Source organism: Salmo salar, chromosome ssa16 (assembly GCF_905237065.1).
Source record: "Salmo salar chromosome ssa16, Ssal_v3.1, whole genome shotgun sequence".
Classification (NCBI taxonomy): domain Eukaryota; kingdom Metazoa; phylum Chordata; class Actinopteri; order Salmoniformes; family Salmonidae; genus Salmo; species Salmo salar.
In genome coordinates, this window is record NC_059457.1 from 65,199,353 (window position 1) to 65,217,026 (window position 17,674).

General features: G+C 46.6%; 1 protein-coding gene across 1 annotated transcript in view; it reads left to right on the plus strand.

The window, feature by feature from the left end:
* si:ch211-246m6.5 (von Willebrand factor D and EGF domain-containing protein) overlaps nt 1-17,674 on the plus strand; it is a 45,621-nt gene that overhangs the window by 20,900 nt on the left and 7,047 nt on the right. The window contains exons 18-28 of the mRNA XM_014150096.2: nt 649-753; nt 1,845-1,959; nt 3,551-3,816; nt 4,584-4,803; nt 7,254-7,391; nt 9,303-9,584; nt 11,413-11,589; nt 14,645-15,619; nt 16,283-16,378; nt 16,808-16,903; nt 17,548-17,643. Of these exons, the coding sequence (XP_014005571.2) occupies nt 649-753; nt 1,845-1,959; nt 3,551-3,816; nt 4,584-4,803; nt 7,254-7,391; nt 9,303-9,584; nt 11,413-11,589; nt 14,645-15,619; nt 16,283-16,378; nt 16,808-16,903; nt 17,548-17,643 (2,566 nt within the window). The remainder of the gene's footprint in view (nt 1-648; nt 754-1,844; nt 1,960-3,550; nt 3,817-4,583; nt 4,804-7,253; nt 7,392-9,302; nt 9,585-11,412; nt 11,590-14,644; nt 15,620-16,282; nt 16,379-16,807; nt 16,904-17,547; nt 17,644-17,674) is intronic.

Consider the following 17,674-nt stretch of genomic DNA (forward strand, 5'->3'; position numbering starts at 1 on the left):
GCTCACTTTTTCAAAGTCAACTTGAAGTCTTCCGCTTTGCCCTATTCATGACCTTCTCCTTGCCTGGTATATAGCCTATATATCATGTTCCAGCATGTCCCTGAGTGGTTTGGGATCGCTGTTTGTTTACTGCCGTATTAGAAGACATTAGCATAAATCTCAATGTAGGAGACAGAGCCGTGGGGCCTCTCTCCTCACCCCCAAGGTTAGCCCAAAGTCAGGTCTGTCTGCTGAAGTGGATTATGTGAGCCTGGGTAAGTGGGCTTAGAAGATGAGCCCAATATTACCTACCTTAGCCCTGGCTCTGCCATTAATCTACAAGGTTTAGGGGAGTTTGAGTCACCCGTCCCTTAGGAGTGTGAGGTATATTTGTATTGGGTGCTGTGAAAATGTCTAAGTGTGCATAAGCATGAATTTCAAATCCTATATCAAATTGTTTTTTGTTGTTGTTTTTTTTTACAGTATGTGACCTTCAAACTTCTGAAATCATATTAAATGATTTACTTAGCTAAACCACCAAACCATTTGACCTTTCAAACCAAGCTCAAGACACGGAAGCCCTCATATTTGAAATGAATGTCTTGAACTGGTTAGCACTAGAGTGTGTTGAGTATTGGTTGGTTACAGTGTTGTTCCTTCCTATCTCAGGTGACCAATGACGGCTCTCAGTACAGTGAGCCTAAGTTACTAACAATCTACGATGGTGTGTGCCAGGTGTGTGAACCAACCCACTCCGGACTCTGTAAGTTAAAGGTAACTACTATACACCACACAAACCCGCACACACATGCGTGCACGACCACACACACATACGCACACGCACACACACACACACACACACACACACATTCATATTTCCCCTAAAAGACACCATGTATCTCCTCAAAAACCATGCAGTATTAGGAAAACTCTTCACCACTGAGAAAGACTTACGATATTCATATAACGAGAAGTGAAAACCAGGCTGTCTCGTAATGTCTGCAGGGTAGTTGTTGTTGAACATGTTGTGCATCATGTTTAGTGAAGTGTTGTTGTACATCTTTACTCTTGGGTTGACTGTACAGTGGAAACCAAGCTCTGGAATACCGGTTGTCTCTAGGATGACTAAAACAGACACGACATCACTTTCAGAGCTCCCTAAGTCCAAGGATGTTTGTTCTACACCACAGATGTTATGAATGTTCTCCCCACACACCATACAGTACGCACGCACGCACGCACGCACACACACACACACACACACACACACACACACACACACACACACACACACACACACACACACACACACACACACACACACACACACACACACACACACACATTGGAACGCAAGCACACACACACACACACACACACAGGGGACTACTGTAGCTGCTCCTGCCAATTATGTTTTAATCAAATTGAGTTACATTCGGAAGAGATGGATTTGTTAGTGTTTGTTTTCTGTTCATTTCCTGCTCTGATTTTCTTCTATGGTCTCCAGAGAGAGGCTCAGACATGTCCTAGTGCTAAAAATTGAGAAGATCATATTGCATGACAATTTATTTAAAAAAATGTTGCTTCATAAATTTGTACAAGTTCATCTCTGTCACACACTCTTCCTTGAACCTTTTGATTCCTATTTATCATCTCAGTAAATGTAGTAACAGTGAATGTCTTTCTTTCTCTCTCTCTCTCTCTCTCTCTCTCTCTCTCTCTCTCTCTCTCTCTCTCTCTCTCCCTCTTTCACCTTTCTCTCTCACACATGTCTCTGTCTCGCTCTCGCTCTTTCACCTTTCTCTCTCTCTCTTTCTCTCTCTCACCTTTCTCTCTCTCTCTCTCTTTCTCTCTGTCTCTGTCAGGAGAGGACATGTAATATAGATGGAATGTGTTTCGCTAAAGGAGACTCCAATCCTGCCAGCCCCTGCCTCCTCTGTAATCCAAACACATCCAAATTCACATGGTCCGTAAATGAAGGTAAATCAAATCCGTTAATTGGAAATGACTGCTGAATATTGTGGAACACAATATGCTTGAAAAGTCTCAAACTACACACTGATACAACAGACTGCAAACAGCTATGGTGATCGTGATCGGCATGTAGGTTTGAAAAAGGATCAACATGTTGTCAATCGGAGAATATCAATTGCATATCCTTGATTCCTTGCGTCCTCTCTCCTCCTTTTCAAAAACCAGTCGATGAAAAGGTCAGATTTCCCTCCCCTCTGATCTTCTCATCCAATGGGTTTTGAGAAGGAGGCGAGGGGAGAGGACGCGAAGGATCAAAGAAATGCAATTCAGATTCTCGGCAAAGACTCAAGTGGTAGGTGACCGCCTTGAGGAATGAGAGAAGGAAACGATAGATAGCGGTGCTCTTGCCACGGTCATTCATTTTCACTTGGAGGGAGGCTGTCACGCTGGTATAGAGAGGAGAGACAATCTCTTTCTCCCTTTTCTCTCCTTCCTTCTCTCTCTCCCTTTTCTCCCCCCTCTTTCTACACCTCCTCAGGTATATTTACAGTCTGCCTGCCGGCTTGCAGCACACCCACCCACCCAGGGCTACAGATGCTTCCTATATCTTTGCGCTGCATGGTTCACTTCATTAACACCGTCTAATAGGAATTAATAGTGGACAGTCAGACAAGATTGATCATGATTGGCACAGGGTACATTTGATGGAGTGGAGAACTTTGGACTTTTATGACTTTTATGAGTCAGATGATGTGATTCTCTTTTAGTTGAGTTATAGGTCAGGAAGTTTCACTTATGGGCTTTGAACAGATTTCCCTTTGAAGGTTATATTGTTGTATTATACTTGCAAACACACCCATGCACAGGCACAAACACACACACCCACGCACAAGAACACACACACAAATGAGAAAATAGTCTCTTAGTAGGCCTTGAACAGGCCCTGTCTTTATCTCTTCTCAGGGGCTATGTGTTTCTGAAGCAGCCTGTCCCTGTGTTACTGTCTATGTCATTAGGTCTCAGCTCTGAGGAAGATGCCTGGTCCCATTAGCTGTGTCATCAGTCTCTGTCCCAGTGTTAGATCAAAGGAGAGCAGGCCATCTGCAGGGGCTCTGTTTCTATACCTGTCAGGACCTGTCTAACTGCACTCTGCAACAGAGGAGCCTGTCTTCACATGTCTCTGTGTCCCTGTAGAGAGACTGTACCCCTCCTTCTCCCTCCCACCCTTCACCCTCTTCCTCTCCCTCCCGCCATCCCAACCCTCTCTCTCCCTCTAACTCCCTCCCTTTCCCCTCCCTCCCTCCCTCCCTCCCTCCCTCCCTCCCACCCCTGACACTAACATGTTGTGACAGCCTTTTGGGGCTTCACAGTGTGAGTGATGCTGTCTGTAGTAGACTACAGTACACCAGTTCCCCCTCAATTTCCCTGTGTGCTCGGAACTACCCTCTCAAACAGCTGGAGTACAATAATGAATACCGTCTGTCAACCACAGTGGATAAAAAGAGAATAATTTTTACTGGTTTATCTTTTGTCTCTACCTCTATCTTTCTCTCTGTCTCTCTCTCTCTCTCTCTCTCCCTCTCCCCCCTACACCCAGTCAACCAGCCCCCCAACCTGCACCAGCCTCAGGGGGGCCTCAGCACCTTCGCGGGGGAGAACTTTGTGTTCCAGTTCACGGCGGCGGACCCCGAGGGCTCGGCGCTCCTCTTCCTCCTGGAACAGGGCCCTCCCGACGCCAGCCTCTCCCCCGCCGGCCTCCTCATCTGGAAAGTCCATCCAGTGGAGACACAGGGGAAGTCTCGGCAGAGCTTCGAGTTCACGCTGTCCGATGAGTGCAATGCCCAGAGCAGCTACACCGTTGAGGTGAGAGAAGGGGGGGGGGGGGGGGTTGAGGGAGGGAGTGGCTTGTAAACAGTTTATTCCTCCCTCATTCCCTCCCTCCCTTGGTGGGTGGTGCACCAAAGTTTAGCCCCCAAAGCCTGAAAACAGACCTCAGTCAACATATGAATTCATCCCGGATGTGTTTCTCTCCACACCATAGCTCCACACATGCTTATCCTCTGTTGACGTGATGTCTGTCTGCTTAGAGCTGGAGAGGACACTGGTTGCCATGGGGTGCGTGTGACAACAAGTTGACAACCCAGGGTTTTGTCATTCCCAGGCTCATGCCCATAGTTGGTCATGTGGTAATCTGAACAGTTCACCCCAAAGCTGTGAGGCAACTAAAGTATCTGCAGCTTACCCTGCGAGCCCAGGTCTGGCTTGGCACGGACAGCAATAAAGAAGACATTGATATGATGCTGATAATCACCCTCAACTCCCATGGTGTAAAACAGTAATACAAGGATCTCTTTCCGTGATTATAAGAGAGCTGGAAGCAGATCGTGGTTTTCTGTCTGAGGGTATTGTTGAGTCAGAGTGGGAAATCATCTCTTTATTAGCAGTGAGAAGAGTTGAGGATCGAGGGAAAGTGAAAATAGCCATACGCTGTGATTTAAGCAGACCGTATGAAGCTATTCTGTTCCTATAACAGGCTGAGTATGATGACATTTAATTGGCTATGTTGAAAGCTATGTATGTAACAGCTGTTTGTCTGTCCTTCTGTCTATCCGTCTGTCTTTTCTCTTCAGGTGGCTGTGAGACCTTGTGGGTGCTTGAACGGCGGGACGTGCGTGACCAACGTGGCCTTCCCGGCGGGCAGCGGCGAGTACCTGTGTGCGTGTCCCCGGGGGGTAGGAGGGGTCCTGTGTCAGGAGGACATCGACCCGTGTCTGTCGGCTCCTTGCGGTGCCGGGGTGTGTGCCGGTACTGCTGATGGCTTCCTCTGTGAATGCCCTGCAGGCCTGAGAGGTAAGGGCTACAGGAACACACGCGCACGCGCACATACTCAACGACAGGGAAACCCAGAGCTGTGTATTGACACTGTCAGAGATCTGATACATTTCCCCCTCCCCGTTCACCACTAGCGGCAACGAAGAGCCCAGAGTCTTAGTGGTGTATGCACTGTGTTCATAACCCCTGCTGAAAACGCGGATCTGTGCTGCCGTGGGTTAACAAACAGTGGCGGGCTAGTTCCAAACATCCTGATCACTCCCTCTAGGCTGCGTGTGTAACTAGTAAGTGTCGAAAGGTCAGGGGTGAGGTGAGGTGGGGGTCGGGATTAGCTAAGAGCTGGAAACGGTGACGTGCGTTGAGGTCTGACGGCGTGTAGGCACTTTCTATTGAGCCCCCCTGGTCCCCGTCACTCACTCACACATGCACACACACTCATAAAGCGGATTTTTGCTACGGTGTTTATCGGTATGACACGAGCACAAAGATAACCATCAAACAACCACAACCAACCATCAAACAACATCAGGTAGGCGGCTTAACCTTTAGACACACGTTCACAGGCCCTAATAAGTTGTGCCCCTCTCAACTACTGCTCTGCACAAACAGGCGACTTTCAGCACCACGGAGAGCAACCCAAATGCCAGCGAAAAGGCCTACTTGTGACAGCGCTATAAACGCAACATGCCTAGTAGTCAGCACTACCGATTGAGAGATATTCTGTCCTCACACAATAGACATGCAATGTAATAATAGTAGACGGCACTACTGTAAATAAATACTTGCACTTGTAAACGAAGTCCATCCGCTTGTACTTCTGGGTAAAGACATCAGTGATGGAACTGTAACGCTCGTCCCTGTTGGCCGTCGGTTTTAAAAGTCGGTCTCGGTGCGATGGGGATGATGGCAATGGTCTTAAGACATTGGTTGCACCCGTGGGAGATCTGGCTTTGTATCCCGCAGGATACAATAGCTCTCATGTGAACATTGATATTGTCCATTATGTTATAGCCCCCTCTCTCCTCTGATCGACTGTTTACTATGAGTTTTCGCATTCTGCCAGGCCCAGTTCATTGCATCTCTGTTTGAATCGCTCCTAGAAACTATCAAAGTTTTGTCGCTGCCCTTCCGATGCTGTCATTGTGATTGTGATACTGGTAAAGCAGAAACCCATATACATCACTTTGTTCTGCAGAACACGGAAGAAACAATTTTGCATAGAAAATTCCATCATAGGCTATGAGTAAAAAGCGAACGATTGGGCAGTCTCTAAATGGGTGGCTAACTGTTTAATCGTTCCACATAGTTGGCCCTGGGCCTGTTTGATGAGCTGGCGCTCTCATCGTTGGCAGGAAATGCCGACTCCTACCTAGGTAGCATGACGTAGCATTATTTAAGTAGGTCTTTCAAAATCTCTCGGTTCTCTTTTTGTGCATCCTGAACATCTCCGTTGTTCATTCATTGCCAAATGTTTTAAGAACTATCTGGCTTTGGACATGAGACACAGATCCCTCATGCTTGTTGAGTGCTATGTGCAAGCTGTTCAAGTCGCAGTAACCGGCTCTTGTCTACACGCGGTCGCCGGTGAAGAAGCAGGCAGGGGAAGTAGTAGAGTCGGCTGTTAGCAGCGCAGCCACAGAGTCAGTCTTTCCGTTGATACGGCTCATATTGGAATTGTGTTATTTTCTGTGTTGGTCGTCCATCCCTTATCACCCGCTGTTTCGCTAGAAAATGTAACTTTGAAAACTGTTTCAGATGCAATATGTTAGCCATCCTGATCAGGTTACTTTATCTAGCTGTAAAACGAACGTAACTGGCAGATGACGTGTAACGTCCACAGCCGGGAGCTGGCTGTCCTCCTGCCTATCCCATAACTTTTTTTCACGGCATTATGCATGGGTATTTATTATTTGAGTGCAGTGAAGATGAATGGGACATATTGACACTTGAAAGGCAGCGAAGCTCTCTGCCTGCCTTTTGGCGTCCGTTAGCTGGCAGTATAAGGTAGAAACATGCATGCACAAGTCATGTCAGTGTCTTGCTTTGAGTTTGGAGTTTGGCCTACTTGTGTCTTTTGTAGCAGATCACCGCAAGTTTGGAAAGTGCTAGTTCAGAAATCGATTTTATCATGCAGAAAAAAATGAAGATGACAAAATTATTATTGATAAAATGTATATTTATTTATTTTTCATTGTAGTTCTTTTTTCATTCATTGTGCCTACCCTGACCGCACATCACTGGCTGAAAATACATGAACTCTCTGTTGTTGTATTGGGCTTCCTTGGCTCTATGTCTCTGAGCTTGGCTCAGACCTTGGCTTTTTGTCTCTTTGTCTGTGAGCTTGGCTCAGACCTTGGCTTTCTGTCTTTGTGGGTGTAAGGGCTACCTGTTGTAGTAATGGACTTTGGATGTCTGGCTTTGTGTCGTCTGTTGTAATAATGTCTGTCTGTCTCTGGGACTCTGTGTAGGCGCTACCTGTCAGGAAGATGTGAATGAGTGTGAGAGGACACCCTGCTTGCCTGGAGTCCAGTGCTTCAACAGCTTCGGCTCCTACAGGTGTGGAGGCTGTCCCCACGGCATGCTGAGAGATGGGACCACCTGCACAAGTAGGCATGGTCAATCAATCAAATGTATTTATCAACACTTTTTACATCAACAGGTAGGCATGGTCAATCAAATCACTAGTGCTACTGCACTACTGTATCAATTAGCCAATTCACTTCCATAGAAACAGACTGTGGGCCTTGTTTATCAATGTAGAAAAGGGATTGATTTGATATGAATATAAGAAATGTTACAAAGACGTTCCAGAGGTACTTGCAACTTTCTCCCACCTGTAATATGGAAGTGGATGGAAACGTAAAGCTGCATGCACCTGTAACTGTGGGAAGACCAGACAGTCACTATTATCTTTGACAAGACAAACAGAAACAATGTGACCTTCCAGCTCAGCATTCCACAATTCCCATATCTGGATATCATTACTCACACAATAATGGGAATAATTGCCACTGCACTTTGAACCGCTCACATGATAACCAACAGGGATGCATGTCCAATGGAAACTAGAGGGCAGGTGATGGCTCGCCCCTTCTCTCCCCCCTCCCCCTTCCCCTCCATAAATCATTTTTTGTGTGTTTTAATTTCTTCGTTTTTGGTGGGGGGGGGGTGTATCGGGGTTGAGCTGAGTTAATTGGTGAAGCACTTCTCTGAGGAAGAGCAGAGCAGAGTGTATCCTGACACCTGGCCCCAGGCTCAGAGTGCTGCCGCAGCACCTCAGGTGTGACAGCTAACTGACAAAGGCCATTAGTGTGGGAACCTGGAAGGGTGCAGAGGAGGAAGCAGTGAGTAGGGCTGGGAGGAAGGTGCATGGCTGAATACAGTGATGAGGTAAGGGGCCTGGCTAGCAGCAGAGAGATGGAAGAGGAGCATGACCTGGTGGAATGCAGAGTGATCTATCGCCTGGACCACAGAGCTGAGGCGAGGCAAGGTAATGTACGGTGAGGTGTGGGGCCTGGGTGAGCAGGGAGCACAGAGCATGGCCTGGTTGAATACAGAGTGATCAACAGTACTGCCTGAGCCTAAAGCTGAGATGAGGAGAAGTGAGGGGGGAGAGCATGGAAGGAGCATGGCCTAGTTGAATACAGAGTGATCTACCACCTGGCCGCAGGGCGAGGGGAACAGGGCGAGGGGAACAGGGCGAGGGGAACAGGGCTAAGGGGAGCAGTGGCGAGGGGAACAGGGCTAGGGGGAGCAGGGGCGAAGCTGGGGAACCATCCATAAGACACACATACAAATGCACCTAGAGGGAAATCCAATTTTCATTCAGCAGACGTTTGTTTCTGTAGTCCAGGGTAAACCACTTGAACTCTGCAGGAGTGCAGGCACGCACGTACACACACGCACTTGCACACGCGCACACAAACACACACACACACTTAGTCACCATTTAGCTACTGAAAAGCCATGCCATGTTTCCACCAACATCCCTCTTTTCTTTTCCAAGCATCTTAGCCTTTCTCTCTACCTGATCTTTTTCTCCCTCTGAGCGATGAGTTTCGACTGAGTGGTCCTCTGCTTTGTTTATTATAGTGCCATGCTGCCTCGGCAGGAGTTACACTGCCAGGTTTATTTCACTTGCCATTGCTCCACTCTGCCGTCATCAATCACACAGTCTCTCTCTCTCTCTCCTCCTGCTCTGCTTTTCTTTCTCTTTTTAAAACATTTTTTTTTACACAAATCTGCTGCTCGCAGATCTATTGTGGAGCTGTGATTTCTGGCGGTGTAGGTGTGGGATGAAAAACTGTGGACCAACATTCTTGAATAGAGTGTGAAAAGTTTCTATGAAATGTTTAATAAAAACAGTATTGGTTGTGTGACAGCATAAGACAAATGTTTGGCTCTGAACCTGAAGTGTCCTCTATCTATCTCTCTCCCAGCATCATAAAAGCACTGAGGTGTTACGAAGCCCACCTCTTACTCTCTCCATGTGTCCACATCTGTCTCTAACACAACAGCAGCTGTACGGTCAAACCCCATTGTCCCCAGCATTGGACCCACCACTGTCCCTACCACCACCACCACCACCACTACCACCACCACCACCACCTCTAAGCTCTCACCCAACAACAGACCAGACCAAGACAATCCACCCAGGATGGACACTGGCAGACCTGGAATCCCACCGACCAATCAGCCTGGACTCCCACAAACCAACATGCCTGGACTTCCAGAGACCAACAGGGCGCCTGTCAAGGCCCCAGCTGTACATACGCCGTCTAAGAATGGACAAAGAACTGGCAAGTACCCTGAGTATACCAAACATTAGGAACACCTTCTTAATATTGAGTTGCACTCCCCCCCTCCCCTTTTGCCCACAGAACAGCCTCAATTCGTCGGGACATGGACTCTACAAGGTGTCGAAAGCGTTTCACAGGGATGCTGGCCCATGTCGACTCCAATGCTTCCGACATTTGTCAAGTTGGCTGGAAGTTTTTTTTGGGTGGTGGACCATTCGTGATACAAACGGGAAACTGTTGAGCGTGAAAAATCCAGCAGCATTGCAGTTCTTGACACAAACCGGTGCGCCTGGCACCTACTACCATACCCCGTATTTCCCAAAAGCCCCTGGCTGATACTCTTCAGATCGCCTACAAAAGGCTGTTTAACACCAGGGTTCGTATAATAGTCCATCAGGGGTGTCACATTACTCCGTGACTGAGTACCTCATTGGCATTGGCAGCTATAGCCAGCCCAGTTAGCGGCCTTGCAAAATTGCCTGTCGTCATCATCACACTAAAGGGCTGGAGATGGGATTGAAAGGCACACAGCGAAATATGTCATCTCCTGTCGACCCTGTCGTTCCGATAAAACCACCCGTTGTCTGAGTGGATTCTGCTGCCCTAGTCGAAAATGAGACAAAATTCACAGGCGATAAGCCTTAATACGTGGAGTCATAACGCTGATAAATCACTTCTTAATAAAAGACAGATGGTCCATTCTTTTTCCTATTTTGTCACCGTGAAGATGGAACGCTTTATTAGACTGAGAGGGAGAAGAAACGCTGTGTCGCACGCGAGTAGGAAAAAGAGAAGGGTTGTCGGTGTCACGTTTCAAAGCTTCTAACTGCACTGCAATGACAGTCATACGTTCTCAGTCTGCTCTCTCCCATAGATCCGTCACAGAATAGAGATATGCTGAGAAATGTGCAATACCAACATAATACAGCATAGTCTAGCCATAATACACTTTTGATGATGTGGTGGTTTGATGTTGTGCCTGTGCAAGGTGCGAAACAAAGGACAAGGACAAAGTTATGGGTCAAACTTGACAGAATCCATCTAAAAGTGCCAATGATACCAGCAGTTTTAGTTCTAAAGTACATAGCTTTGTTTAAGACTAATAGGGCGATTGGCATTTTCATCACTCTTCTTTGTGGGTGTGGGTGAGAGGGGAGCCCAGGAGGGGAGTGAAGGCCTATGGGTAGAGGGAAGCTGATGCAGCTGGATTGGGGGTGAGGGCAGGTCTGGAGGTGAAGACGGGACACAGTCGGGGTCTCACACACACACATCTCTCTCTCTCGCTCACTCCAAGGGGTTTCTGACCTTGATGGCGTATCAATCAATTACTCTGAGACGTTCATCCTGAAGCACCGTAATGAGCCTCCTGCCATCAAAACACAAAGTCCCAGCTAAGAGTTTCTCCACAGCCCTAATTTAGTTATAAAGTACCTTTATATAATTGGTCTTCCCAGACTTTGCATTTTAATCAAAGACATTTGAGCAATTAGCAACTGTAGCAGCTTTGGATTTAACTGCGAGTTCTGCCACATAAAATCTGTCAGGCGGTGTTGAATATATCACCCTGGTAGGCAACTGTACGTCGGTGGTTTTTGTGAGCTGTTCACATCTATGGGGCTGTACTTATTTGAATTATGACTAATCATGAAATATGCAAACGAAGACAGCATGGTGTGGCCGATGCAGAGGCATTGACAGCTGATTACAGCATCCCACTGAGCATAAACAAAGGGTGAACATCACTGTTCATGTGAAGTCTAGGGGGAAGGGAATGAATTGATAAATATGTACATGTCCTGGGGCTGATAACAGTGATTATGTGTTCCAGGCTTAGGGCTATCATCCCATGCAGGGAACAACAACGTGACAGGTACGTGTGCCAGCCGACCGTGCTTCCTGGGGGTCCAGTGCATCGACCGACGTCCACCCTACACGGGCTATGTCTGCGGGCGCTGCCCACCGCCCCTCAATGGCAATGGACGCACCTGCACCAAAACTGCTCGAGGTAAGACTTCGGCTTGAAGTGTTACACCACCTCCCTGGCCATAGTTACTAGCCTGGTCCCAGATCTGTTTGTGCTGTATAGCCAACACCTGTTGTTGCCCTTATGCCAAGGACCATAGGAATTGGCAAGACAAAAACAGATTGTCACGTCCTGACCAGTATAGGGGTTATTTGTGATTGTAGTTTGGTCAGGACGTGGCAGAGGGTATTTGTTTTATGTGGTTCGGGGTGGTGGTTTGTTTAGAAGGGTGTTTGATTTATTATTTCTGGGTTTTGGGTTATGTCCTATGTTTTTGTATTTCTATGTTCTTTCTATGTTAGGTAATTGGGTGCTGGACTCTCAATTGGAGGCAGGTGTTTGTAGTTGCCTTTGATTGAGAGTCCTATAATTAGGGATGTGTTTTGTTTGTTAATTGTGGGTAGTTGTTTTTGCATTGCGTTGGTGTAGCCTGCAAAATTGTTTCCTGTCGTCGTTTCCTTGTTTATTGTTTTTTTGGTGTTCACATTTAATAAATTATAATGTTGAGCACGCAACCCGCTGCGCCTTGCCTTCACGAAGACAGTCGTTACACAGATCTAGCACCAGGCTATCTAAATACGTTAGTACTTAAAAAGTACATGCACCACACATTGGCTTTTTAGTATTTATTCTACTGTCACTGTTGGAAAACTATTTGAAAACAATCTGATGTAATGTGAAGTGCCTCTGTGCAGTTACATCCCTATTAAACCTGGTCTCAGGGCAATTCGTAAGATTTGGTATGTAAACATGGTTCCTCCATTTAGTGTTGTATATTTAATTATATTAGGTTACATTATGAATGGAAGAGTGGTTGTACAATATCGGACGTATAGCGTCAAACGTCTTACCGGGTCGTACAATAGCATACGAATTGGATGAGTTATCATACATCTTGAAGGACGTATAGTATTATACGTCTTTGTCTGAGACCAGGTTGCTTGTTGCATCCTTACAACCAAGGAGAATTACTTAATTTGTATTAACCCATCCCGCCCTTCAGAGGACACAAAAATATGTTTTTGTTTTTACAGCTTTTTTGTTACATGTACATACATTTTACATATCACACTTTACATATACATATTTACGTTGTTGGTTAGGAGAACAAACGACAAAGGTCAGGGTAATTTATGTAAAAGGTGAACTGAAACAGGTTAGGAGAACTAAGGTTAGGAATAGGGTTAGGGGAAGGGTTAGCTAAAATGCTACAGTTGTCCCCGACACGACTCAAACACACAACCTTTGGATTGCTACCAGATGGTCGCGAAATATGCCCACCCGTCCTTCCCCGCCAACATCCCTACTTTAGTTTCTGTCTAAGGTAACTAGACCAGGGATCATCAACTAGATTAGGCTGCAGGACCATTTTTTTTCTTGAGCGGATGGTCGGGGGGGCCAGAACGTAGACTGCAAATTGACCACAAGAAGTCCAAACAGATATTTAATTTCAAGCCTTGCTTATATTTGTCTCTCTATTATGCGTGGGAATACTTGGGAACATATTTCTTCAATTAAAATCACTTGAAGCTGATTTCCTGGTGTTTTTTTACAGTCTATTATGTCCAGCAATAAAATAATATATATATAAATTAAATTCAACTTTATTATTTTTTTCTCAGAAAACTTACTGGCAAAATTCGGGCTGCCATTTGGGGAACCCTGAACTAGACCATTAGGACATATCATACGTCTTGAAGGTCCATAAAAACACATATAGTATGCTTCATATGGTTCTGAGGCCAAGCTGCCCTATTAATAAGCTCAACATGCTAATCATCATCACGTTTTTTTGTAGATCAATGAAATGTGGAAAGCTTTGCACTCCATCTTCTCCTCTCAGCTTAGTTCTGTTTTATATCCTCCGTATTTGTCCCTTCCTTCTTTGGACTCTCTGTCCCTGTGTGTCTACTGTCCACGTCAACAGCAGGCACTTCCAGATGATAAACTAATGGCAGTGGAATATGCTTTTCTCATGCTTTCATCTTTAATGAGGATGTGAAAAAAGAAAACATATTTATTTAGAGTGAGAGTTAAAGTATTTCCCATCATTAGTCAGTCAAACTATTGAATGGATAGGACCAATGCCAGGTTGTTTGGAAGAGCACAGACTAGTTTACAGTGTTTCAATATTTTTGGGCAGTGTTCATGTGTTTTGTTTCTTTACCCAGCCAGTGTGATGACATTTTTCTTAATTGTACTAAATAAATCATTTTAGTGCATCTCATAATTTGTGCAGCCACCTTTCTAAATCACATAATTGTTTAATACCCAACCCTGTTGTCGTGACTTTCTACACAGTCAGTTCCCTTTCTGTGTGTGTGTGTGTGTTGTTTATAATTCCCTCACTGTGTATGTATCAGATTCCTCTATGAAGTGATTTGGGCATCTTTTGTGAGGTTTCAATACAGGTGATGTTTCCAGTCAGTCTCAGTAGGGGAAAATAAATCAATGAAGTGTTGGGTGGCGTCTCTCAATATGTCATTAAAACTGGTCTCGGGTAACACTTTTTTATTTCATTTCAATTCGAATTTAAATAACTTTATTGTTCCCATGAGTCATCCAATGGTCTTGATTCTGTTCCAACCATGTTCTGTGTCAACATCAGTGTTTATAGCAGATGTTAATTAGATTAGAACAGACATTTACCACGTCTTTGTTTTGTCTTGCACTGTGTCTGATGATGCAATGACATTTTATACTGCTGTAATACGTTTATTTGGAGAGTCCAGCTTGTCTACATTCCAGTTCAATCCTTCCTAACCCTCAACCACAACCCTAACCCTACAACCTTAGAAAAAAGGTGCTATCTAGAATCGAAAAGGTTCTTCAGCTTTCCCCATAGGAGAACCCATTGAAGGACCCTTTTTGGTTCCAGGTAGAACCCTTTTGGTTCCATTCTACCTGGAACTGTAAGGGGTTCTCCTATGGGGACAGGTGAAGAACCCTTTAGGAATCCTTTTTTCTAAGACTATAACCTTATAGGTATAGAGTTTTTTTTTTTGTGTCACATCATTATCTCCCCATCTCCCCTCAGGTAACCCTCACCTGACCCAGCAGCAGTTGACAATAGCCAAGAGCAGCAAACCCTACCAACAAAGCAACAGTAAAGTGTCCCAACTCCACCTTCCCGCTTTGCCCACCAGGCACGCAGTCAAACATCTCTCCTCCCTCTCCTCACCAGTCTCCAGGGGAGCCTATCAGAGCCCCCCGCACCTTCCCCTCTCGCCTGCCCGAGGGCCAATCACTGGGTGGAGAGAGGCGGCCACGCCCCTATTTCCTAGACACACCCCTATGTCACCTGAAGGTTCTAACAGCCTCACCATGGGCAGTCATCATGCCATCAGTGCCCTCACTAGGACTCGTGCCAAAACAGGTGCCAATGCCAGCGCTACCTCACTCAAGGTGACAACCAGAGAGTCTGTAGCTGTCGTGCGGAGTGCCACCTCTTCCAAGGTTACTCCTCCATACTCCATCTACCCCAAGGTTACTCCACCCCAATCCAAGGTGACTCCACCCCATTCCTCAACCAACACAGAGTCCAAGCAGACAACCCAAGAGAAGCTCATAAATGTGGTAGTGGTGCCCACCATGACCAAGCCCTGGACCCTCCCTAAAGCTGTGGCCCCGCTGTCCGCAGCCCTCTCCTCCGTTACCTACTCCCTCTCTGAGTCCGAGTTCTCCGCCGACGGAGCACTGACGGGGCCTGGCTCAAACCCCTCTGACCTACCTGACAACGCACAGGAACCCCTGCTCTCCCTCACCCTCACCACCCCTGCCCGGAAGCACCACCACACACACCCCCTTACTCCCCCCCTCCACAGGGCCACGTCTCCCCACCTCCACCGTGGGACCAGGATCAGTAATACTGTGGCAGTGGAGCGGGAGCGGCCTCTGACATGCGCTGACATGCCCTGTTTCCCAGGGGTCCCCTGTGAACCCACCAGGGACGGGGGCTTCCACTGTGGAAGGTGTCCCCTGGGATACACCGGAGAAAGACAAACATGCAAAGGTATTTTTATTTATTTATTTAAAAACAAAAGATTACACAACAATGTGATTATAAGACAAAAAGGAACATGAGAGGTGCAAAAAATGAAGAGGCTTGTGAAGTAGGCCTAAAGTCGATCCCTCTTCTTGAGGAAGAGCTACTGCTGAAGAGCTACTGCTTTGAGAAACACTATCTAGTATCACTGTATCACTGCTTGAGAAAGAGCTACTGCTTTGACAAACACTATCTATTATCACTCTATCACTGCTTGAGAAAGAGCTACTGCTTTGAGAAACGCTATCTATTATCACTGTAGCACTGCTTGAGAAAGAGCTACTGCTTTGAGAAACACAATCTATTATCACTGGTCCATTATAGAGGACATTGCTATTTACCGGCTGTATTGAATACCACCTGTGCATCAATCCTTTTCAATGACTGAAAGTGATGCCTTTCTCTAGCCTCTCCAAAAGGCATCCTAATGATGGTCGTTTTTCAAGATGGCTAGCTGAGTGCTCCCTGTACCAGAGCAGCGTGGGTTGGGTTCAGTTGACAGATGTTTCTGTACAGATGCTGTAAGTGAGGTTGGAGTTGGAATAGATGGAAGCAGCTTGTAATTGGCCTATGGTGCTGCCTCTGTGTGTTTGTGTGTGTGTGTGTCGCCTGCCTGCCTGTTATTTATAGCTGTGTGCAGGCATGCGTGTGGCAGGAACATGGAGTGTGCCGCTCCCAACACATGCCGCTGTAAACCAGGCTACGCCGGGACCAACTGTCAAACAGGTAAAACGCTCTCTTTCTCTCTCTCTCTCTCCCTTCTCCCCCCCTCTTCTCCCCTCTCACTCTTCTCTTTCTCTCTCTCTCTCTCGCTCTCTCTCTCTCCCTTCTCCCTCCCTCTTCTCCTCTCTCACTCTTTCTCTCTCTCTCTCTCTCGCTCTCTCTCTCTCCCTTCTCCCTACCTCTTCTCCTCTCTCACTCTTTCTCTCTCTCTTGTTCTCTCTCTCCCTCCCTTCTCCCTTCTCTCTCTCTCTCGCTCTCTCTCTCTCTCTCTCTCTCTCTCTCTCTCTACCTTCACCCTCCCTCTTCTCCCCTCTCACTCTCTCTCTCTCTTAGCCTCTCAAAATACCACATCATCCTGATATTGTTGTTTTTGATTCCCATGCATTGCTCAATCTTTTGTATCGTTTGATGTCTTTACATTCTTCTCCTCAGCGATCTGTAAACCTGAGTGTAGGAATGGAGGCCAGTGCGTCGCCCCGGGGGTGTGTGAGTGCCCGAAAGGCAACCACGGGGAGACGTGTGAGATAGGTAATTATGCGTCTGCATCCTAAATGGCACATTTGCCCATAGGGATCTGGTCAAAAGTAGTGCGTTATGTATGGAATAGGGTGCCACATCGGACGCGGCCTATCTGTTCTCGTTAGGGCCTATCAGAACTGTCTCTGTGTGCTGTGTCAGACTACAGGCAGGAGCTTGTTGTCACACCGAGAAAGCAAGCTCATCAGTAAAAGACAGAAAGGCACTGCTGAGAGAAGGCCGGTCCATGTCCGGTACTGTACAGTTGGGTGTGTGTGTGTGTGCGTGCAAGTGAGTGCAGACCTAATGAAGCAGTTGTGGGCATTTGATTAGCCCTCCCTCTTTGAGCTGGTCTGAGACATTACTGACAGAGGCCTGAAACACTACTGCCACCTACAGCTCAGAGTCAGAGTCCACCCCACCAATGCAATGGAGATGAGGTTAAACCAAGCTGTAGTGAGACACTGGTTCCTAGTCCTGGCTGACTGATGTAGAAATGTGAGGGCAAAGCCTGGCTGCTTATCATCATGAATATTTTCCCATTAACAGTTTATTTGAAGGGTACCTACAGAAGAACTTCATAACACATTCATAACCTATGGCGTAACACATTCATAACCCCATGCATAACACATTCATATCATCACCACCCACAGCTCTGTGCAGTCTGCCCTGTGAGCACGGAGGAACATGCGTGGGACCCGGCACCTGCTCCTGTCCCTACGGCTTTGTGGGCCCCAGATGTGAGACCAGTGAGTTCAACACACATCATCACAAATCATT